Source organism: Mustela lutreola, chromosome 2, assembly GCF_030435805.1.
Source record: "Mustela lutreola isolate mMusLut2 chromosome 2, mMusLut2.pri, whole genome shotgun sequence".
Taxonomy (NCBI): Eukaryota; Metazoa; Chordata; class Mammalia; order Carnivora; family Mustelidae; genus Mustela; species Mustela lutreola.
This window is the reverse complement of record NC_081291.1, coordinates 37,824,659-37,842,653: the sequence shown is the minus strand read 5'-3', so window position 1 is coordinate 37,842,653 and position 17,995 is coordinate 37,824,659. Positions and strand designations below refer to the sequence as shown.

The window sequence follows — 17,995 nt, the reverse complement described above, 5'->3', positions numbered from 1 at the left end:
CAGGGAGCCTGCTTCCTCCTCTCTCTCTGCCTGCCTCTCTGCCTACTTGTGATCTCTGTCTGTCAAATAAATAAAATCTTAAAAAAAAAATGCTGTTTTTCTTTCGGTTTTTCTGTTTTGTATTTTCAAATAGCCAACTGAGTTGTTAGGACCTAAACATTCATTAAGTTGGTTGGAACTAACAAAGAAATGGTAGCTATTCCTTTGGCCTAGGGCACAGCTAAACAGTTACTAAGATACGAAGGGTATCATGACCTAGTAAAGGGAGTGGGAATGGCAAAACTTGTGGAAGTTGTATACAGGGAACTTAACTTTGAGAAGTGTTGCCTAACTCATCTTACCAGGCCCAAGGGAAGTGTTGTGCTTGGCTGGTTTTTTTTTTTTTTTTTTTAAATTCCAAAAGAAAGTTTTTATAAGGAGGATGAATAATTTCTCTATATACTTTCTCCACATCCTTCCTGTTACGGGCTGAACTGAAAAATTTGTTATGTTCCAGGGTGAGGGTATCAAGCCCCGCGTCAGGCTCCCAGCTCAATGCCCAGTCTCCTCGAGAGGCTGTCCCTCTGCCTCCCCCCTCCACTGTGCTCGCCCTCTTGGTTGCTCTCTCTCCCCCTCTTTTCTCTTTCTCAATCTTTAAAAAAAAAAGAAAAGAAAAGAAAAATGCATATGTTCAAGTCCTAACCCCCAGCACCTCAGAATGTGTGTTTTGAGATGCTGTTTTTTAAAGAGGCAATTAAATTCAATGAGGTCATTTGGGTGGGCCCTAATCCAAACTCCAATAGGACAGATGTCCTTAGAAGAAGAGATTAACAGATGATCTCACCCATAGGTGGAATTTAAGAAACAAGGCAGAGGATCATAGGGGAAAAGAGGGAAAAAAATGAAACAAGACGAAACCCGAGAAGGAGACAAACGGAAACAAAGTGAGGGTTGCTGGAGGGGTGAGGGGTAGAGGGATGGGGTAACTGGGTGAGGGACTTTGGGGAGGGCATGTGATGTAATCAGCACTGGGTGTTAGGTAAGATGGATGAATCACTGACCTCTACCACTGAAACCAATCAGACATTATATGTTAATTAATTTAATTTAAATTTTAAAAAAAGAAGAAGAGATTAGGACACACAGACACACCTAGGTTAAGACCCTGGAAAGCCTTTCCTGCAAAACCAAAAGGCATCCTCCCAGAGAAGTATAGAAAAACTAATTCTGCCCACACCTTGACCTTGGGCTTCAAGGCCTTCAGAACTGTGAGGAGGAGATGCGTGTCCCCACCTGACCTGTGGTATTTGTTAGAGCGGCCTGAGCGGACTAATGCACTTTCCAACTGTCACAGCCTCTCCAGGTTCCTCTCTGCAAAATGCCTTCCAAGCAAGCTCTTTGCACTCTCCCTGAGTATCCCTGGACCCTCCTAAAATGAACCCAAACGACTCTCTATGAGTGTTCTTTCTATGCTTGTCGTACCCTAATATAACAGCGACAGAATATAAATGTGAAGTCACCTTGCCACACGAAGGAGGGACAAGCAGCCTCCAGTGTGATCCAGCTACTCAACCTTTGCCCACAAGCCTAGAAATGCACTTTCCTGAAAAGTCATGTCCAGTGTGCAGTCCAGATTGTTCTCTGGATGCCGGACACATAAAAGACGGGAGCCTGAGATGTCACAAAAGTATGTTCATGTTCCTTTACTCGATCTCCAGAAACACAAGTCTCTTTGGGCGTCATTTTAAAGCCTTGGGCTGTTTAATAAAATTATGGTTCCAAAGATATTAAGGCTTCATGCTCTTTCTTCTGTGAAAATTTCTGCATGCATCACTTGGAGTGAAAATGAAAGGGAGCCCTTAGGCCCAAGCTTAAAACATGCACTATTGTAAATCTACACCAACATGCTAATATGAACAGCTCCCCCACACGTGTAGTTTGTTTCAAAAAGAAAAAAAAGAAGTTGGATGAAAAGAGGCAAACATCTCACCCTGATCTCTTGTTTAATTAAAAATGTTTATCAGCTGATTAAAGCATTACTTAGATTTCTAAACAATGTGGTAAGTCTCATCTGGAGAACTCAGGCTCATTGCATGGCACGGCCTCCCTAACTAATAATCTTTTCCGTGATATGCTTTAAGTTCTACAGGCTGTCCCATGCTATCACCGGAAGAAACCTATGATGCTGTCACCATGGCATTTCCAATCCACATTTTTCACAATATTCGTATTCCACACAAAGAGATGAGTTTGGATGCTGAAAACAAAACCTAGTCTTTCAAAACAGTTCCTATGTTTTAACATTTGTATAAGGAAATAACACATCAGTATACGCTACTTTTATAAAAGGGTATGCTAAGTTCAAGAGAAAAGGACCTATGGCTACTTATGATCATACGAACATAAAACAAATGACAAAAACTCAAAAAAAAAAAAAAAAAAAAAGGATTTTCAAATGACATGCTACCTCTGCTTCACTGCGGACATTCTAAGATGCACCCCCTAGAGGAGAATGGTCTTCTGCCACCGTGCTGAAGATCACAGTCATGCCATGAGAGAAGTGATATTGGGAAATGTCAACCATGTTCTGGGGCATTCAAAAGGTCGGAGACTATTATCATAAACAAATTACTCTGTTAGAGAGGTTGGGTGTCCAGGATTCACACCATCAGGTGGAACACACTGCTATCTGAAGGGTCAGGCTTTGATGGCCACAAACAGTTGCACTGGAAACCTGAAAATATGGTAAAAGGCGGGTCCATCTACTCAAGAAGAAGGTACTCTGTTGTCTCTTACCAGTGGACTGTGCTCTAGGTCAACAAGTAAATGAAAATTACTCTTGCCAACTCCTTTGTTCATGAGCAGGGAGTCCATTTTTCTTAGCCTTCTTCAGGACAGTTTCGGAGGAAGTTATGATTATGCCCTTACCCTCAGCATGAGAGCCCGAGTGCCTAAGAGGAGTACCATGAGCTCATACTACAGAAGGACTGCCCCATTTCACACTTAATAGTACCATGTTTACCCAGTACACAGAATGACAGATGAATTCCACATAACAAAATTAGTATTTCTCACTCCAAAAATAAGTAGCGTGAGTTCAAGATACTATAATTTCACTGTCTGCAATGACTTCTAAAATTTTTATCTTGGTAAGATCTTCTGGATGTCTCCAAGTTCCTTATAAACATAGGCTTTGACCATTGGCTACATACCCCCACCGAATACTGAGGCATCTTGGTATTTAACAACTTCAATTCTTATTCTTTGAAATAATTTTTGCTATTGACTGAATGTTTGTGTCTCACCCCACCCCAAAATTCCTATGTTGGAATCTAATCCCCAAGGTGATGAATTTGGAGGTAGGACTTTGGGCAGTAATTAAGGTGTGAGAGTAGAGTCCTCATGAATGGAATTCATGCCCTTATTAAAAAAAACACCAGAGAGCGCTTTCCCCCTGTTATCATGTGAAGACCCAGGGATGCCACCTCTGTCTATGAAACAGGAAGCAGGCTCTTACCAAACACCGAATCTACCTGCACCCTGATCTTGGACTTCCTAGGCTAAGGAACCCTGAGAAATAATGTTTGTTGTGTAAGCCACCCAGTCTGTGGTCTTTTGTTACTGCAGTCCAAATGCACTAAGCCACTGAGGTTCTATAAAGTGGCTCTGAACCTTGAATTAGTATGTACCAAACGATCGCTTCTAAAAGAAATATGGAGTTAGGTTTCTATGAGTATCTTAGTCACATTTTCATTAACGAGTCAACATGTAACCTTGTTTTATGTTTAAAGACACCTTAATACACAATGTTGATTTATTAATATGGAAATCACAGCCAAGAGCACTGGAACTTACCTACAAAGGAAACTTATCTCCAGAAGACCCCTCCCAGCCTTTTCATGCTTAGGAATACCAGACAACTTCAGTAATACTCTTAGGAGCCATTTTAAACAGCAAAATTCACCCATAAAACCCACAGAAATGTGAAAAGCCTGGGACTAAGGACCATGAAAAGGATGCTTACGGTGTGAGCTAAAACAAGACAGCAGGTTATTGTCTTGTTCAACCTTAACTCAGATTAGCCACTCTGCCCATGTCCACGAAGGGCCATGAGAGCACCATGAATGTTGATCTTGGGCTTACGGTAAATTTTTATGAGCGGCAAATTCACAAAGAGGCAATCCATAAATAACAAGTAGCTACTGTATTAGGATCATGTAAATCAAGTCCCCCATGGCTCATTATATCCCCTTTCCTCCCACCTCCAAGTCAGGGACGTATCGCAAACCCCTCACAACACGTGCCCCCTACCTGTATTCTGAGCAACAAGTGCCGGTTGGCGTGCTCCAGCTTCTTCTGTCGGTTTTCAAGTTCTTTTGCGCGCTGCTGTTCTCGCTGTAACTTTCGGATATAGTCCACAGATGCTTTTAAGATGGTTCCCTTGTTCCAGCGCATGTCTCTATAACGAAGAGGAAGAAAACAACCTTTTTTGGGATTCAAGGCACAATGAAAATTCATCATTCAGGGCATTTGATGTCTAAAGATATCTTAACGATGACACGAGATGACAGGTACCATTCACGGAGTGCTTATCCTGTGCCGGACACTGTCTGCCCACCTCTTAGACATTATCCTACTTAACCCAGACGAGCACGTTGGAAGGGAGGGGCGTGGTGCACGGGTTGAAACATACACTGTTTGGAGGAGTATGCCCTTGTTATAGAGCCACGACAAGGTGGGGTCAGGACTTAAATTTAGTTCTGTTGATTACAAAATCGATATTCTTAAAAACCATATTAAAGAGTTACAGGTTTCTAGGACTATCAAAGTTAACTCATTCAGGCAGGCAGAATAAGCTACAGTTAAAAAAAAAAAAAAAAATTCCGTGAGATCCTACTACTTGACCATGTGAAGCATAAAAGTGGTATCTTTGGATTTTCTCATGAATATCCCGGCCAAGTTCTCAAAGCTCTCCCCATCTCCTCATCTATAAAATGGTAATACTACACATGTATGAACAGCCTTGCATGTACATTACTGAACTCCAAGGAGGCCTCTTAGATGAATGTGCTATGAAAAGTCTAGAAGGCAATTCAAGTAACAGCAGACACTGTGTTAAAGTTTCAACTGAATAATTACAATAGCTATCTTTAAACAACATTTACTATGTGCCAGGTATCTTTTAAGGTTTTTCAGAGCTCATTTGATCCTATCATAACCACCTCAGTGTCTAGGCACTAATATTGTCCCCATTTTGTAGGGTAGGAAACAAAGGCACAGAGAGGTGAAGTAATTTGCCCACAGCTAGGAAGTGGTAGAGCCAGGAAGCCTAGAGGATCTGGCTCCAGACTCCAGGCACTGAACCATTCTGTCATTCTTCTTATGTGACTGAGTCCTCAAAAGAACCAGACTAGGAAGAATATTCTGAACACCCTTGCCTTTTTTTAAACAGATGAGGAAAATAACTGTCTTCCCCAAGATCACACATCTAGAAAGGGACTCTTCTGGATTTCAAATCCAGGCAGCCTGAGCTTGGTGCCTTTCAGTTTTTTATGACTGTAACTGTAATGTACTCATGTATATGAGGAAATTAAGAACACCATTAAAATGTAGGTAAAAGTGAGCTGAAAAATGTAGAGCACTCCAGAAAAATAATTAAGAATGAAATTATAATTACCTATGTAATATTTCTGGGGCACCTTAAATTAATCTGAGCTCTTTCATCGACAGTGTTCATGATGACAATGACAAGGACAATGAAAAAATAAACAAAAACCACTTCACGGATGAAAACTCTTCTACCCCACAACCTACGGCTGCTGGAGGAATATTGGAAGTATCAGCAGGGATGTGTGAATGGAGCATCATTAAAACAAGTCACCAAGTAATTGATCCTCCTATGGATTAGATGAAGAACAAAACAGAAGTCCTCCTCTGAGAGGCAGAGAATTCCCGGGGGATGATCCCTGGGGTCTGAGCACTGAAGATGGCTACCCAGGGAGGTGTCCTGAGATACGGGGAACATGGAGCTGACTTGTTTAATGTTCAGGGCTGAGATCAGAGTAACAGACCCTTTAGCAGCCAGAGAGAAATGTAACCATAATGAAAGATGCCTTAACTAGGCCAGTGAAGTTGAAAAACCTGTACTGACCCATGACACATGTAAGCAGTTACTCAGTTTCTAAGAAGTGACTGTTCTAACCAATTATCTTATTAGGTTTTGCCTCCTGTAAGACCCAATCAATCGATTATGCTTTTAGGCTTAAAGGAAGGGTATTCAAACTTTTTTTCCCCTCGTAATTAGAGAACCACACTTTTTTCACACATAAGTATTAAAAGATCCCCAATATAGAAATCAACAATAGGGATCTGCTATGGGGGAGGAGAGCATATGGGGCAAGAACCTGGTCAGCCGGACTATGTTCCTAAAGCAGCTGCAGAGCCTGTTCCAGAAACTGGTATGGAAAACCCCCATTAGAGATTATAGTCCATTTATCTTAAAACAATGCCTACAATTAAAGATCATTATCAGTTCAGATTATAAACACGTAAGTATTCTAATACAATAGAGAAAGAAGATATGCAAATAGAGGCTTTCACTGCAGCCCCATAATTTCATAATACGTTGCTAAAGAGATTCACATGCTACAGTTTAAAAGAATATGCTAAAAAGTGAAAGCTGATAAAGAACAGGAAAATGGGAATTCAATTTCAACTATCATGCAAGACTGACTATAGGAAATGAAGGTCACAGCCCCTTAGTAGGATAAATTTGTGCTGCAGAACTGAGAATCTGAATGTTTTGAGTTTCAAAATGGCTTTCCTTGAAACCTGGGAAAGCAAAATCTTGATGATGGAAATTCTGCTTGAACATCCATCAAGACCACCTTACAATGGGCAATGATTTTATTTTATTTTGTCACAAATTCCCCGACAATAATGTGAATAGCAAATTTAATAAGCCTTGCATGAATAATGCTTGATTTCATCTTTACATTTTATTAGGTAGCTAAAAGGTCATATTCAAAGGCTAATTTCATCGGATGCCTGTGGGAGCCATTAAAATGTATACACTCTAGCCCTTTACTTCAAATGGGCCACTTTCTAATGGATAAAAATTGTATATTTGTTGTCCTACTTGCTGACGTTGCTGGTAGGGAAATTATCTTTACAACTGTTATCTGTCTGAACAGGGGTAGGAGGTGAGCAGAGACTGGAAGCTGAAACCCAAATTAGCTGACGTGTACTTAAAAGAGGATGAAAATTACTTTTTTCCAGGTTGGTAAAACACAGCGAGGGCATGCAAGTTTTCAAAAACGTTTTTTTGACCTATTTTTTTTTTTTAAGATTTTATTTATTTATTTGACAGACAGAGATTACATGTAGATAGAGAGGCAGACAGAGAAAGGAGGGAAGCAGGTTCCCCGCTGAGCAGAGAGCCTGATGTCAGCTGGATCCCAGGAACCTGGGATCATGACCTGAGCCGAAGGCAGAGGCTTTAACCCACTGAGCCACCCAGGTGCCCCAATTTTTGACCTTTTATCTGTTGACTATTGTTAAACTTGAAGTCTCTAATCCCAGCTCTCAGGGCCCATCGGTACTGTATGAGTTGCACACAAGTTGCCAGCAAATCCAGTCTAAACCACTACTGAAACCTCTGTCCCGCCTGAACGGTGAAGAGAATTTTTCTAGCAGCTTGGGGATCATTTGCCAAAAAGTCTCAGACTTCAGAAAGCCACCTCCTTATATCCCAAGCTCAGAGCTGATGTCCAGTAGCCCTTGAATGCAATTCAGTTGATTTCTCTCAAATTTTTAGTCTGATGAGACTAACCAAAAGAAAGGTATGGGAAATATACCAGCCATGGAACCAAAGGCAGAGGGGTATTTCTGGACTCTAGTTTCTGTAGCTGTGCACTTTTTGCAACATATGAATAAACATTAAGGTACCAAAAAAATATACGACACAGATTAACATGGAATTGTACTCACGGATCATTTGACTTGGGAATCAAAGTACCTAGTTCTTTAATGCGGTCATTTATGTTAAATCGTCTTCTTCGTTCAACTTCAAGAAAAGAGCACAGGAAGGGATGATTAGTAACAGGGCCACATACACATTTAGTAGATACTGCTAAAGCCATGTGTGCCTTAACTGTGCTGGCCCAAGGCCATATAACCCGAACTGGTATCTCCCCGTTGTTGTCATGTTTTCGGTACTGAGTTAAGTGGGAACAGCCAGGACTCAACCCTGAGTATTCAGATTAGGGGACAGCAAATTTTTACGGGGCCAGATAATGGGTTCCTTTTGGCATTGAGGGCCAATTGGCAAAATTGAGGATATTATGTAGATACCTAAAGAATGGAAGAGAAAATACATTTCCATAGATTTTTTTTTCTTTATTGACAAAATTCAAAATGTGGTAATATTAACTGGATACAATTTTTTTTTTTTTTTTTTTGGGCCATGCAAGTCTACCAACAAGAAGCCCAGGGGGCCAGAATTTAGATTTTATATAATTTCTACTTATCGCAGAATATTCTTCTCACGGCTTTTTTTTTTTTTAAGCTATTTAAAAATGTAGAAAACATTCTTAGCCTCTAGGCTGTACAAAATTCCCTGCTCTGGGCGCAGTGTTGCCCAACAGAAATACAATGCAAGTATTGTATTTCCGTAATTTTCAATTTTCTAGTAGTCACACTGAAAAAGTAAAAAGAAAGAGGTAAAATTAATTTGAGTATTTCTGTAAACCCAACATAGCCAGAATACCATCACTTCAACCTGTAATCTATGTAAATATTAATAAATTAAATACCGAACATTCTTTTCTTGGCACTAAATTTTTGAATCCAGTGTCTTTTTTATACTTCCCAGTGCATCACATTCAAACTGGCCACATTTCCTGTGCTCAACAGACAGCTGTGTTGAGCAGCGACAGGACTGAGTAACACAAGCTTAAGAGTCAAGGCAGCTTGTTTCACTATACTCTGCGTCCTGGTGGCATCCCAGTTCAGTTGCATCATTAGTTAAATTATCGTCTTCTTAGGGGAAGATGAAACAGTAAAGCATATGTGTTAATAAATGTCTCTAATTTATCTACTCTGGGAAATAAATTCCAAATAACTTAAGGTCTAACAAATTGGAATAAGTATGTTAATATTTCACTTTAAAACAGTATGTCCAGATACATATTTATATTTGACCAACTAGCATTCCATACACTTAGGTAAATAATATTACGTGTTACTTTCCCAACAAATACTGTATTTTTTCCCCTTAGCTGAGCCATCACTTCTAGGATTCAGTCAGTTACTTAAAGCCTTATCATTAAGCTTTTATAAAATAGAAATATTTTTTTGCTCATCTATTCTGTCTGTCCTTGACTCAAATGGAAGCTCATAAGAGTGACTCAAATGGAAGCTCATAAGAGTGGGAAGCCCGTCTGTCTGTTCACTTCCATAGAAAAATGCCTCGTACGATATGGGGAGCTCAATAAATAGTTACAAGTAAATAAACGAATATAGTATTGTGCACGTTTTGGCAGCTACTTTCACAAGGTTAGTTTCTAGGAGAGGAAAAGTTATGCCAATGGACAATCTAACCTTGAGTGTTCATTTCTAATGGTTAGATGAGATTTTAAAAGGTTTTTTATAGCCCTCAGAACGTGACCTGATCAGGTGTATACTTTACTGACAACCCTAAACGTGAGAGTTCAGGTGCCTAAACAAAGGTAATGTTTTTAACAAGATACAACTTAGTTTCCCATATTTCAGTCAGGAGAAGTTTTGGATAATGCTTAATGATCTTAATTCTAAGTTATCTGAAAAGAAGAAATACATTCATTCGAGTCCAATTTCTTGGAAGCTGGAGGAGACCTTAGAAATATTAGTGCAAATCTTTTGGTGGAAAGGAGCAAAGCTTCTTGTACCTGATATAGGAACTGAGAAAGGCAGAATCTATTAAAAGAAAGAACTCACCCCCCTCTGGGACCGAGCGATTCTGTTTCTCAGTACCTAACCTGGAGAAACAAACTCCCCTGTACACAGAGAGGCATTATGCAAATGTTCACTGTGGCTCTATTTGTAGCTGGGAGAAACTGGAAGCAATATCAACACTTGGTAGTAGTAGGATTATTGAATGTTACACAGTTATGCTGTGGAATAGTACGCAACAGTTGTTAAAAAGGACACAGATAGAGACTAATAACAGCAAAAGTTCTTCAGGATGGACTGCTGAGTAAGAAAGTCAACAGCAACAAATATGGCTAACATGACAGTGGTTGTGTTACAAAAAACACTATTTATTCGCTATGTGCATGTGTATGTGTGTGTCTTCTTAAACACAAGGGCAGAGGCTGGGAAGGCCAAGAGCAAACTGAAAACAACAACAATGGTAACAGCGAGGATGATGGCTCCAGGGGCCAGAGGAGAACTCTAGCTTTATTCTATCATTTTAAATTCTGGCTCATTCTATCGTTTTTATGAGGACAAAGTATTTATATGTAACCTACATTCTTAAAACTCAATTTAGGAAGAAGAGGACAGGAGGCCGTGAGAGGAAAAATTCACACACTCGCCAATGATTTCCCACCACAAAACCCAATCTTTTTTTTTTTTTTTTTTAAACTGTGTAGCCTCTTTTACTTTTGTTTATGAAAAAAATCTTAAGTTCTCACAGGAAAAAACTTAAGGATTTGATTGAGGAAATTAAAGACATAAAAAATAACTTTAAATGTTGGAAGATTTTCTTTAAGTCACAGTTTAAGTCCGAAATTGGGGAGGGTACCTCACTCACAGATTCCCTTCCATTTCATTTTTTTTTTCTTTCAAATCTCACTGGAGAAGGTGATCCCATAATCCCCTTTTGTTAATAAGTTCCAGTGTGAGCAACACTTATAATTGGGTAGTTGGGGATCAAGTGTCCCTCTCACCAACCACACACACCAAAACTATTACTATAAATAAGTAAATACTCTTCAGAATACTGGGGAGATTTTCAATTTGATGAGAGATAAATACAGGAAAACCTTAGTTTCTCTGAAAAACATTTTTTCTTCCATAAATGTACCTTTAACAGCTATGCATATCAATTTCCTCCCACAAGATTTCAAACAATTTTGATATAAGGGGGAACATCCACTCCAATTTCAAATATCATGAACATAAAACCAACTTACTCAAATTGTGATTGTCCTTTTTTTGCCTCTCTTTAGCCAACGCTCTTGCTTCAGATTCTGTGGGAAAAATACACGCTGTGCACGTGAATGAAGTAATTAGAAATGGGAACTGTTTAAGGCACGCAATGATGTACACTACAAAACATCTCATTTTCTAGTTAGATATGGAAACTTACCTGACCACATTCTAATAATAAAAAAAATAGGGTTTTTAAAATCATGATTCTTCAAAGGCTTGTATTTTTTCAAAAGCAATATATATCAAATAAATGCAAAGCCATGGCTTCTACAAAATTGTACAAGACCAGTAGCAAAGGTATCTAACATCAAACATACAAGAAGAAAAGTAACTAGAAAACTATGGAAATTTGCTATTGATATTCTGTTATTAAGAGTTGAACTTTCTTTTCTTTTTTTTTTTTTTAAGACTTATTTATTTATTTCAGAAAGAAAGAGAGAGAGAGAAAGAGAGAGCATGAGCGGGAGGGGCAGATGGTGAGGGAGAATCTCAAGCAGATTCCATGCTGAGTGCAGAACCCCATGTGGGGCTTGATCCCACAACCCTGAGATCATGACCTGAGTTGGAAGCTTAAGCGCCCTGAGCCACCCGATGCCCAGGGAGTCAAATTTTCTTTTCATGCAACAGAACTTTTTGTTATTTCTTCCATGCCTTTGTAACACACTGACATGAAAACCGAGGAGAGAAGCTATCATGTCAGATCTCTGACGGTAGAAATGGACTCTTTTTTGCTGGGGGGGGGGGGCTTGGAGCTAGGTTCCAACAGAACTTGCTAGAATGAAATGATGACCCTGAGGAACTCAGACCCTACTAGCCTGAGTTCCTATAAACAAAAATAGGGTACAGGGTACAGAGGTGTTTGGTGGCAACTCCATTTGAAAAGATACATTTGCAGTGCAAGTTCTGTGAGATCTCTGTGGGGGGATAGCTTTGCACCTTACAGAAGGCAAAACAAAACAAAAGGACAGTTGTTTGATTAATCCTGGCATTCTGCGACCTCTGTTACTTTCTTTTCACAAGTGACACCTGAAACATTACACTACCATCATTCAGAATTGTACCCAAAATTAGAAATCTTTTTAGCATAACTCATAGCCACTGAAGCTTATATATGTATATATATTTATTGTATGTGTATTATGTATACTTATATACACATAAATAATTCAGAGCCTGAATTATTTCAATTGGGATGATTAATCCAAACCATTTTCTAATTTTTTTTTCATCACATGAGCATTATAGTCAGCTTTTAATTATATACCCTCCCCTTCAGTATTTTAGGTTTTTTTTTTCCTCTTCTTTTCTTTTTATCTTCAGTTTTGCCAGCCCTACAACCATGGTTTTCTGCCCATCCATCTCAACCCACCAACTGTGGGCCAGCTTTGGTCAGGGCAATCCAGTGAACTTCTCTGCCGTCTTATAGCTTCACCCACATCCTCCCCAAGGTGGGTAGACTCTTGACCTTGGTGGGGGGTTGGTTCTTCCCAAGCTTAGAGAGCCCCTCTATAGCCTCAGGATATTCTATAGTATTCTTCCTCTCCTAGTAGCTAAACGCCCATACACGGTTAACAATCCTTCATATTAAACCTTTCCGGTTTAAATCACCATGTGGACTCTGCTTCCTGACTAGAACCTAATGCAGGTGGGAAAGAGAATTTTTTCCCCTTAGTCAGACCTGACTCCTAAGCCTTTTCTCTTTTGGCTACTTCACTCTGCCTTTCAAGCTAGCAGTGTTCAGAACCCCAATTCCTGTCCATTTATTCCTTTTCCTGGCATTTTACCCTTTTCCTGTCTGGATTGGTCATTTTCTAAGATAAAAAAGTGATTCTAGAAGTGTATAGTTGATCTGCTTCTTTTTAAAAAGAAAAATAAATTTATACCCCCTTACCCATTTCTCTCATTCCCACCCCTGGCCTTTGTTGTTTTGTTTTTGAACAAACAATCCAGAGTCTACTTTGGGGGCACCGGGGGACTTAGTCAGTCAAGCTTCCGACTCCGTCTCTTGGTTCCAATTCAGGTCATGATCTCAGGGTTGTGAGACTGAGCCGCACGCCAGGCTCCGTGCTCAGTTCGGACTCCACTTGAAATTCTCTCCCTCTTCCTTTCGCTCCTGCCCCTCTCTCCATTCACGCTCTCTTTCTCTAAAATAAATAAATTTCTTGTAAATCTAAAAAAAAAAGTTTACTTCACATGTAAGTTGTAAGAATTCTGTTCATGCCATATTAACCATATTTAATCATTATTATTATAGATCTCATATAGCATTATTTTCGGAGACTTCACGGTACTTTTCCTTTCTGGGAGGATACCCACTTTTTGTTGACTTTCAATGCGTTTTACACAGTAATTAACTTATTACCACTCTTAACCCCCCAAATTGTTTTTTTAAACTTTCTCCTGCCACAGTCTTCTGAAATATTTTCTTCAAAAAGACACCCTTGAACAAACAGGATTTTTTTTTTGCACCAAATATATAGTTCATATTCTCAGACCGTTCACCTAATCCTGCAAGATGCAAGGACCAAACATTAAAAAGGGGGATGAGGTGAGGGCCATAAAACTCATCATGGTAGAACACCAGTTCTAATGGAGTTTTGTCATGTTTTAATGGCCAAATGCCTTCCCTAAAGCATTGAGCAAAATGGTGAAATAGATAATTTCACACTTGCCTCAGGAACAAACAATACCCATTGCTCCATTTCATAATCTATTTTTTTCCTCTGTGTAATAAATCTTTTGCACATGATGTAGCAAAAATAACAGGAGGCATCTAAAGATGTAAGAAATTCATTCTTACCCTATCCTGACAAATGTGGGCTTGATGTGTGTAAAGGAAAATTCAGACCACGGTTCTCAAACTGGAATGCCTCTAGGGGCTTGGCAAGTAACACAAGCACCAGACGGGGTGGCGACATTTTATAATTAAAAGTGTTGCCTTCTGCCTCCCCACCCCAAAGGGGAGAGCAGCCACAGACACAACGATGGGTGTCATGGCATAACAGTGGTGCCTTGGAGTGACAGCAGCCCCAATTCCAGGACCTCAAGAAATACCGGAAACCAGGATTTCCAAGTATAAATCCTCCATCTTAAAAAATAGTTTCACCACTGTGCAGATCTAAGAAGAAAAGTATGTCTACAAACCGGGAAGAGTCTGGAGGTCACAATTCTGATAACTTTGCTTGCCAGAAAATTAACAGAAAATCCCCAGGAAGAGGCACACTTGCCAATATTTACCTGTGAGCTCCCTTTTTATGTTGGGAAGGTTGGCTGGACAGGAGTTGCTGATGGTGAGGCCTGGGGGTGGCAGGCCTTGGTTACCGTAGAGATCAATCAGATTTCCAGAGACAGGTAACTAGAGAGAGAAACAATAAGAGAATTGAACTGCTTGAACAATTCCTAGGTTATTCAGCTAGAGCCCAGATCTATTCCAGACTTGACTTAAAAGAAATGGTTTGAAGTTAAAAACAAAACAAAAAAAAAAATCATTTTTTAAAACAGGAAAGCATGACCTGTTTACCTTTCTACTCACTTAGATATGGGGACCTTTAGCTTATTCCTCTGAAATAAGAAAGGGCACAGAATCTCACCCCTGTAAGACGATTCTATGATCAGCTTATAGTTATATTTTGAGCATGGAGGCAATGGACACTGTGGCAACTCATTATCTAGCACATTCAGCAGCACAGAGTAGATGTTTAGGAAATGCTGGCTATTACTGTAAAGTGGGGTTCTATGTGGCCTGACTTCTTCACCAAATCAGGTTTTTCATTAAAGGCACCTTTTTTCCTTCCCTCTCTTGCCCTCTCCATTTTAAAAAAATCTCTCTTTATTTTATAAGGAAAACCAAGTGCAAAGTGTTCTCTACTGGAAAAGAAATGGTTTCCTTATTGCTGAAGAAAAGCTCTTTTCCTTGAAACTGAAATCTTTCGTAGAGCCACAAGAGGGAGCCCACTGACTTTAATAAAAATAAAAATTTACACTAAAAAAAAAAAAGTAAAGAAATATCTAGCCCTCTCAAGCTAGCTTAGGAGTGCTTTTTTCTCCATTCTGAACTAAATATTTTGAAGTGGTAAACTTTCTGCCCCGGATGCTGATTTCCTTTTTCCGTCTATGAATTTCCCTGCACCTCGTTCATTGAAGAAGCTTGAGGATACCCATGTTTGTGGACCTCAGAGGTCCCAGATATTTCGTCTTCTTACCCTCTGAAATAAAGTTCTGATTATTAACAAGAGGGACAGAGTTAAGTGACCTCACTACAGTCAGTGCAGAAGTTCCCTCTTCCCAGCTTAATTCAAACAATTCCTGTAACTATCATTACCAAGGAAGTCTTAGAGCATTTGGCCCATCCTTGATCAGACACTCTAAATTTTACTCTAATTTTGAGAAAAGTACCTTGAGATAGCATTCAAGCTGTTTCGTGACCAAGAGGTATCGAGAAGAGATTCTACTGCACATCTCGCCTTCCAATTTCTCCAATGGCCACTAACATACAGATAAAAATACCCGCAAAATACAGATACAAATGTGTTTCCTTTCACTATTTGCCTTGACCATCTATTCCCATTGCGGCTTCTAGAGAAGTAGTCCATGAAAGTACAGGGAGACGCCTGTACTTTCTGACAGGTAAACAGGACACTTGCTCTAATACGACTGGGTCTGAGAACAGGAAGGACAGACTGATCAGCGGAACGCGTCTCTCTCTTGTCAACTCCATCTTTTCTTCTTTTTGAAGGCAGGATTTATATTATGTATATAAAATGTAATACACCTATCCCACCTCACCGATGCATATAAACAATGCACTGTGAGCATTTAGAATGCCCTTGAAGCACAAGTCAAGCCCCTCTAGCTAAAAACCTGATGACCAGTGACTTTGATTCTTAGCTGTCCTTTTGCTAAGTGGTTTCATGTGAAGTAGGTCACCTTCCTGGGGTCAGTCTTGCTCTGTGAGTACTCAGTTCCATTCTTGTACAACTTAAGACAGCAAAGTGAAAGGTATACAAATGTCTTAATACAGCAGCGTAAAGAGAGCATCAAAACTCAAAGCTGCTGGGACATCTCGTAACCCGCTGAGGGACTCCCAAGATTTATCCTATAACTTATCCTTTTGGACTTTGAGATTCTGGAGGAACTACTGAGTGTTAATAAACCAAGAATGTGGCTTCAAAATTCAACGCAACAAGCTAAAAAGATATATCCATACCTCTAGAAATACGAATCATAGCTATCATCTTTTCAAACGCAAACTGTAAGCAAAACAAGGCAACTGTGTTATGATGATGATTTGTTAGGGAAAATGTAATAGGCAAGAGATACATACAGTAAACTTTAAAAAAACAGAACAAAACAAAGCCCCTCTAATGCATTAACACTGAATGGATAGATATCTAATTATAAGCTTCTCTGGGACAAGACCATGTTTTCTAAACACATTCTAAAGGAAATGAAGTGCATGTGTACTTAATAAATGCAGAACCACATGAAGGGAGGGAGGGAGGGGGACAGACAGAGGGCAAACGAAACACAAACTGGGAATGAGGCAGAGACAAAGACACGAGAGGAGGGGTGGAAACTGAAGAGAGAGACACATGTATACAGGAAGGGGAGAGAGGCGGACAGACGGATGGAGAGGCATTCAGGATGGGGGTGGGGAGGAAGAGCACAAGACTAGGGACACCCAGACACGAATGGGATGGGCAGACGCGACTGCTGTGACTGGCATGGACTGACAGCCCTGCGTGCCAAGAAGGGAGACGAATTGTAATCTCTGTAATGAGATGCCTTATCGGACACTCTACTGAGGCCAGATGTCATTACTTTCAGACCAAAAGGCAGCTTATAATCGTCCCCCAACTTCTCTAAAAGATTTCCCGCTTTGGCTGCTTTTCTGATACTTGCCGTTTAGGAATTGGCAGCATACATCCTGCCGGAATATTTTGCTGCGAAACATTTCTCTGTGGCCTCCTACTCTGGGTCAGGCACAAAACTAGAAAGGCACTTTGTGTATGCTGTCTTAATTGATTTTTACAAAAGAAAAACCATGGTTCTAGCTATGTCTGAATAGAGCTTTGTGGTAGGAGGTTTGTATACTATGTTAATAGCAATATTTGGGGGGCAGGGTCAACTGCTGATAAACCAATTCAAAGCTGCAATTTTCAATTAATCTCCAACTAATTCTAAGCAAATAAAAACCTAGCTGCTCATGAGCCAAGTATGGATACTCAAATTTACAAATTAATGGTGCAGGCTGGCTCAGGAGGCAGAGAGCTGCGTTAAAACCTGCCTGTGTTACTGACCTGCTGGGTGATACTAACCTCCCTGAGGCACGCCCCGCCACACACCTTTGCAAAGTGGCAATCCTATCGCCCACCTCTCAGGGTTTTGTACGAATCAGAGGTCAACTGGGTGAGACACTGTATTCAAGTGATCAGTACTGCCATGGTTAGTAATACAATTTTCTACAAAGTACTGTATTCCTAGTCTATTTTCAACAGTCAAGCTAATTTCCACTTTGATCGGCTGCACCATGTGCCATGTTAATTGCTAAGTTAATTGCTGTCAACCTTTGCACCAATTTTACCAGACTGCAAAGCAAATCCAAACACGGAACTACAGGGTTGGGGTAACCACCCAGGGTTCAAATCAGGGCTTCTCCATTATCAGTGGAGGGCATCTGTCAATTGGCTAGAGCCATTTCCAGGTGTCACAACTAGGGGGGAGGGTACCACTGACATCTAGGGGGTAAAGGCCAGGGATGCTGCTAAATGTCCAACAATGGGCAGGACAGCCTCACAAAAAAGAATTATCCATCTCAAATATT

General features: G+C 40.1%; 1 protein-coding gene across 6 annotated transcripts in view; it reads right to left on the bottom strand.

Moving 5' to 3' along the window:
* The window catches only part of MITF (melanocyte inducing transcription factor), a 218,851-nt gene that overhangs the window by 4,758 nt on the left and 196,098 nt on the right, over positions 1-17,995 (bottom strand). For 3 of the 6 annotated variants that reach the window (XM_059161483.1, XM_059161482.1, XM_059161487.1), the window contains exons 6-9: positions 14,410-14,527; positions 11,154-11,228; positions 7,969-8,044; positions 4,291-4,438 (exon numbers count right to left, since the gene is read on the bottom strand). In XM_059161483.1, coding sequence (XP_059017466.1) covers positions 4,291-4,438; positions 7,969-8,044; positions 11,154-11,228; positions 14,410-14,527 — 417 coding nt within the window. The remainder of the gene's footprint in view (positions 1-4,290; positions 4,439-7,968; positions 8,045-11,153; positions 11,229-14,409; positions 14,528-17,995) is intronic. The other 3 variants (XM_059161484.1, XM_059161485.1, XM_059161486.1) reach the window with 1 other exon arrangement.